Below are 7,380 nucleotides of genomic sequence, written 5' to 3' on the forward strand. Positions count from 1 at the left end.
CTTAATGTTTGTTTGGTTTTCAAATGGTATACATTTTTGGAGAGCGCATAAGATCATAATTTCTATGTGCAAGTGCTTATGGTTGTGTGAAACTAGTGCATTATTGCCCTTCACTAACTTTGGGTGAACTTGTCATCACCTAGTTGAAATTGACAGGTCAGTGACTATCCCACGCACTATCCAAGGGATTTGATAGCCATGACACCCGGAGAATATATACAACTGTCATATTTTGTGTCCGGGATCATTAACAATTGTCAACTGCAAGGACAGCACAAGACAGATGTGTATTGCCAGGTCAGGCATGGCTTTAATTAACGTTTAGCCAATGGCTTCAATGACTGGGTACGTCATAGTACACATTAGCCAATGGAGACTGAGTTTTTTGGCTAAGAATGACATACCGTGTAAGCACATGTTTCGTTATATAAGCCTGTGAAAAAGTGAAGTTAGGCAGGCGAGCAGGCAAGGAAGAGAGGAAAGGGGAGCGGAGAACAGCGAGGCAAGGAAGCTGGAAGCAGACCAAACTGAACAGTGGGTGCAGAGCCCAGCTGGTTCAAGTGTGCAAGTAAGAGACAGTGGTAGCAGTATTGGGCATCTGGAGACAGTTCTACGGAGTGTGGAATCTTCAGTCGGAGCCAGCTCTACTAATTGTTGTGTGACTGCCGTCGCTTCTTTGTGTGTACACCCGCGTTCGGACACTAAGTTTATTTGCTCAATAACAGCACAGTCAGATAAGTAATTCTTTTGCCGGCCAATATATTGTTTGAATGTTTATATAGTATTTTTTTATATAGTTAATTAAAGTTGATGTTTTATCATATTTCTATGTGTCCTGGAGTTCATTACAGCAAGCCATCCCCACAAATCACATTAAGGGTTCCGTCCCCCCGACTTACCCACACTTTATCAAATTTTAGATACCAGTGAAATGTATCTAATTTACACAGTCCTTTCAGCTTTTAATACTTGATTGAGCTACGTCTGCTGTGAGGTCACCATAGTGATCTGAAGGGATTACTGCCCTCATACAGCCATTTTGTGTACAACCTCATTATTATTCATAAACCAGTGACTTAGAAGGGGAATCCCCTATATGTTTACCTCAATGACATTTTCAGCTATTTGTAGTAAACATCGGCTGTCGCTGAGTTCATGTACAGAAGACAATGGTTGCCAGGGCGACCTAAACTGGTGTTTTCGACCACAGTAGTTGAGTAATCTGCCTCCACAAAAACTTAACAGTTGGCGTAATTCTGGTCATTTTCATCGGCTGGCGCTGAGTTCATGTACAGAAGACAATGGTTGCCAGGACGACCTAAACTGGTGTTTTCGACCACAGTAGTTGAGTAATCTGCCTCCACAAAAACTTAACAGTTGGCGTAATTCTGGTCATTTTCATGTTACTGAGAATTTACACAATATTGACATGGGATATTCCGGCAGTGGCGAAATCTCACGAGACCAGCCAGCAACGGTTGCTAACCACGTGACAAAGGTTAAGCTTCGGCTGTGATGTGTCATTTAAACCCTTGAAAGCACACTGTGTGTAAGCCTGTGTATAAGGGACAGGATATTCCGTTACATGTTTATCGTGGACAACTTTTAATTATAGCTTAAGGTACCAGAGCTGAAAGACTTTCTACGTGAATTTGGCTTGACTATGTTTTGATTTCTCAAGGCAGCATGTCAAATACACTTGAAAGACGAGGACCCAGTTTTCTCCTGTCACGATCCAAAGCAAGATGTCAAAATATTGCGTACTTTATACATTAAATGAAAATAAATGTATGCAAAATAATAAGTCTCTTTATACGTTTGTAGTCACTTCATTAGTCCTAGCAGTGTAGTTTAAATGTCTGTAAATGAATGATGTACTGTTACTAGTAGATTTTTTATTTTATTTTATTTTATTTTTCTTTTCTTTTTTTCATGTGTGAGTGTTTAGTTCAGGTTTCCATTGCTTTCCATATGGTCTTTGTGTTGTTTATTTCTTCCTATCAGATGTACAGCCATTACAGATTGGAAGAACAGTATTACGTTGTCTTTTTAAGTTGGTGTCAGTTTCCATGCCCACTATTTCTTGCGAGACTACAAGATTTTTGCGACTTTAGTATTATTTTTCTCGAATTGTGGACTTCATTAACATTTTAACTTGGCAGTAATAATTTGAAAACTTGAAGTACAAGAACGTTATTTTACGAGAGTTACAGTTTTGGCTACACATGTGTATATGTTTATTTACGTGGTGATATTATCGGTGGTTAATCCTAGAGCGAGTGTCGCCGACCGACCGAGTGATTGACATATATTACCATGGCAACACTCGCTGTTACCGCCTGACATAGAAGCTATTCTACATATTTGATTTCTAATCTACATAACGACCTCTGTATTACCTTATAATCACTCGTTCAGAGTGGGACCAAAATCTTTAGAAGTTTCCGACATACTAGTGCAAAGTAGTACAATCGTGTGAGTGGAGGCCGTTGAGGGCGAATATTACAGTCTATCATAGGATGTGTTCCTTTATAAAGAAAATATGCATCCTAGGTTTACATAACCTCTGAAAATGTCGTCAAAATGTAATGACGAGAACCCATAAAAATAAACGATATTCGCGCTCTAAGGACTTCTTGGCTGTCAAAATGTGTGGTATGGCAAGGAGGGTTAACGGAAAAACAAAAACAACAGTTAGAAAAAAATCAAAAGAGGGCTTTCAAAATTATTTACCCATTTGCTTCATATAGAGAAGCACAAAATATGCTTCAACTAAAATCACTGGAAGGAAGAAGGCAAGATATTTGTAAGAAATTTGGAGAAAGTATTTTACAGCCAGACCATAAATTAAATCACCTTGTTCAACCTACAATTAACCATAGATATCCAACGAGAAATTGTAGCATTAGAAGTTTTCAATCAAGAACCAAGCGCAAAGATTCCAGCCCAGTTGTTTATTGTGTTAATTTATTACGCAATTGAATGTGATTTATCGTCCTTGTTGGTGTTGTTGTTATTGTTTGTTGTTGATAAGTTGTGTACAACTTTGCTCAAGTGCGACTTTGTATTTGATGTTATTTTTAGAATTGTACCTCTTGTAATTTGGCCTAAGGGTCACCATATTTTGAGGTGAAATAAACCATTATTATAATTATTATTTTTAAAAAAGCAAATATTTGAAAATCTCACTTAAAATGATAGCAAAAATCTCTCAGTTGTTTGTAATTTATTTCGTCGCATACACTTATTTATTACTTTTAAGTCAAGAAAACTACACAAAATACGTTAATACAAAAGTTGATTACTTGAAGCTAATTTCCCCATAGGCTTAACATGGGAAGCGAAAAAGATGAAAAAGTAATTAATTTTGGATTTTCCCATCACTCTATCTTCTCAATAAGTATTCTTCCGACGTGATTCATGTTCTCCATTGAATTCAATGGTAAACACATGCAATGGATTAATTAACAGTAACTTTCTTAATGTTTATTTGGTTTTCAAATGGGATACATTTTTGGAGAGCGCATAACATTATACTTTCTATGTACAAATACTTATGGTTGCTATGTTAAAAACAGTATCAAATAATGTCGGGGAATATCACTATTTCTTTAAGTCATTTCAGTGGACTGTGGGTGAATTCTGTTTACAGTAATTCCACCACCAACAGAAGATACCAGTGAAGTGTATCTAATTTACACAGTCCTTTAAGCTTTTAATACCATCAAGTATTGAGTCACGTCTGTTGTGAGGTCACCATAGTGACCTGAAGGGATTGCTGCCCTCACACAACCATTTTGTGTACAACTTCATTATCATTCATAAACCAGGGACTTAGAAGGGGAGTCCCCTAAATGTTTACTTCAATGACATTTTCAGCTATTTATAGTAAACATCGGCTGGCGCTGAGCTCTTGTACAGAAGACAATGGTTGCCAGGGCGACCTAAACTGGTGTTTTCGACCACAGTAGTTGAGTCAATCTGCCTCCACAAAAACATACATACATACATACATACATACATACATACATACATACATACATACATACATACATACTTACATACATACATACATACATGCATGCATGCATGCATGCATGCATGCATGCATGCATGCATGCATGCATGCATACATACATACATACATACATACATACATACATACATACATACATACATACATACATACATACATACATACATACATACATACATACATACATACATACATACATACATACATACATACATACATACATACATACATACATACATACATACATACATACATACATACACACACATAAACGGAAACACAGACAAACAAACGCATAACATAACCTCCCCTTACGGGAGATGAAACAAATATCGGTATTAGCTATTGATGTAAGAAACATTTTATCTACATTAAAATTGTCTGAACAATCAATCCCAAAAGACTCTAAAGCAATCTTGGACAGTCACTCTCTTCAGGGGCAAACTTCAGGCAAATCAGAACCTGTTGTCAATCTGACAAAAGACAAATATGATATATTACTGGTCACAAAAGTAACATTTGCATATTATTATCTATGTTTAATCAGATACTAGTTTGTCAAACCTTGGCTTGTAAAATGTATGAACTGCAACATAATTAAAAAAAAAACACTGGCCTTTAGAAATGTGGAATACAAATTTTGAATTTATTTCTTTTTCTCAAAACAATGTAATGGATTAGAGAACTTTAACATGTGAACGAAGGCTGTTAATTGTTATTCTATATGTCTTCATTTTATCGTTCCTAGCAATGACAATGTGTACAGGTTGAATTCAGTCATGCTAACCTTGTGTCGTATGTATGACGTCACAGAAACATGGAATCTACTGTTTGAAGAGTATAGATAACTGTATAACGTATCGAAATGGTTAAAGAATTTCATCAAAAACTTTTGAAACACTAGAATTATATTTTTGTAATTTAATTATGGTAATCAGTGACTTAAATACATGTATGGAACATGTTATTATGGTAATCAGTGACTTAGATAGCTGTATGGAACATGTTATTGTGGTAACCAGTGACTTAGATAGCTGTATGGAACATGTTATTGTAGTTGCAATGTTTTACAAATATAGAGCTTGACAGTCAGGACTAAGACGTACCTAATTTTATCCAAAATATATTTCTTATCAATGTATCAGAAGTGCGAAATCAATTTTAAAATATTGAAGTTTTTAAAAGAAATACACATCGAACTGTATATATACAAACAAAATAATAATATGCGATAATATGCAAAAAAACAGTAATTTTCTTTAAATATTGACGAGTATATAGTGATATTTAAAGCTGGATAAGTAATTATGTTGACAAGTTTGAATTACTGAAAGGACTTTGAATTAATAAAGATCTGCCAAAGTCAACATAAATAAAGGATGTGTTTTGAATTAAGGAAAACATCCAATTACTACTATTTCTTGCTTCAGTACACTTGTATTGATTATTGCTATCAATGTATGATTTTAAGCGACAAACTAGTACCTTGGTAATCCTGCAGAACATTACATCATTGTTAATATCATAATCTATTTGTCTTGGCAGATTTGAGGTAAAAATAACATAATTGCCTTCAAAGAGATTTCCTTCACTCTGCAGAGAGTGAGATCTAAAGTTAACACCACTCGTGTATGAAGTGAACGTGAACCTGTTGACAATTTTTTTAAAGTTTAATACATTACCTAGGTGCTATTTTATCACCACGATAATAATTGTGTAAGATGATAGCATAATCATTACAAGTGTAATAATAAAAGGCATATATAAATAGGACTGGACTTTTCCTTTAAGTGCCTTGTCTTTGCTATATGTACTAGCAGTAGTAATCCACGGATAGAAATGATTAACTTTATTTAGACACGAAACCCTTGTCTTTGCTATATTTACTAACAGTGATAATCCACGGATATAAGTGATTGACTGTATTTAGACACGAATCTCTTAGCTGGTGAATAGTTTGCATTGAGTTGAGAAAATTGTACTAGTATATCGGTATAGATATATCTTTGTTTCCAGCGTACATTGTGACATATCCTGGTTACTAGAGTACATTGTGACATATCCTGGTTGTTACTAGAGTACATTTGACATATCCTGGTTACTAGAGTACATTGTGACATATCCTGGTTACTAGAGTACATTTGACATATCCTGGTTACTAGAGTACATTGTGACATATCCTGGTTACTAGAGTACATTGTGACATATCCTGGTTGTTACTAGAGTACATTTGACATATCCTGGTTACTAGAGTACATTGTGACATATCCTGGTTACTAGTGCACATAGTGACATATCCTGGTTAATATTGTATAATGACTGGTCACTTTACTCCCTGAAAGTGAATCAGAAATGTAAGGTTAGGAGGTAGTTTACAAGATATATAGCATTTACTGTCAGACTTATATTGTGATTAGCCAATCACATAAATAGACGATCTATAATGAATATGGTCCTTACAGTGACGACACCCAACAATCCAACAATCCATCCATCCATTCATCCAAACATCTCTCCCTCAATGTGTCCATCCATCAATCCATCTCTCCTTCCCTCCCTCCCTCCATACATACATACATACATACAGACAGACAGACAGACAGACAGACAGACAGACAGACAGACAGACAGACAGACATACATACTCGCATGCATGCATGCACACACGCATACATACATACATACATACATACATACATACATACATACATACATGCATGCATCCATGCATTCATGCACGCACGCACGCACGCACGCACCTGCACAAGCCAGCCAGATAGACAGACAGCCAGCCAGCCAGCCAGACAGACAGACAGACAGACAGACAGACAGACAGACACAGACAGACAGACAGACAGACAGACAGACAGACAGACAGACAGACAGAGACAGACAGACAGACAGACAGACAGACAGACAGACAGACAGACAGACAGACAGACAGACAGACAGACAGTCGTCAGACATATTCTTGATCTGAAATTTGAGCTAAAGTTTTGTGAAGTTATTCACCTACCAAGGTTACATTTATACAATAACTTTAACTGTCAACTTACCATATTTTCATCTTGATGACACCTGTTATCATGGCAATGACAGAAGCCCCAATCAAGGTCAAAAAACGTACTTTGACACCACTAGCACCATTGTTGACTACAAGTGGAAGATGTACAGTAATTTTCAAAGTTAATTCAAGTTGATGTATTATATTACAAGAATATGTTCGATATTTGCTAATGTGTATTCATTCTATAACACACGTGGGGTAACTTTTCAAGTATACTGTCCTGACCGAAAAGTCTAATTTTCACGCGAAATGTGCATAAAACATACTTAATCAGATT

The 7,380-nt window shown here is 36.0% G+C and overlaps 1 protein-coding gene across 1 annotated transcript in view; it reads right to left on the minus strand.

Annotated features, from left to right (window-relative positions):
• Nucleotides 1-6,137: 6,137 nt before the first annotated feature.
• The window catches only part of LOC144450365 (uncharacterized), a 12,514-nt gene continuing 11,271 nt past the window's right edge, over nucleotides 6,138-7,380 (minus strand). The window contains exons 5-6 of the mRNA XM_078140968.1: nucleotides 7,093-7,189; nucleotides 6,138-6,371 (exon numbers count right to left, since the gene is read on the minus strand). Of these exons, the coding sequence (XP_077997094.1) occupies nucleotides 6,365-6,371; nucleotides 7,093-7,189 (104 nt within the window). The 3' untranslated portion in view covers nucleotides 6,138-6,364. The remainder of the gene's footprint in view (nucleotides 6,372-7,092; nucleotides 7,190-7,380) is intronic.

Source organism: Glandiceps talaboti, chromosome 19, assembly GCF_964340395.1.
Source record: "Glandiceps talaboti chromosome 19, keGlaTala1.1, whole genome shotgun sequence".
Taxonomy (NCBI): Eukaryota; Metazoa; Hemichordata; class Enteropneusta; family Spengelidae; genus Glandiceps; species Glandiceps talaboti.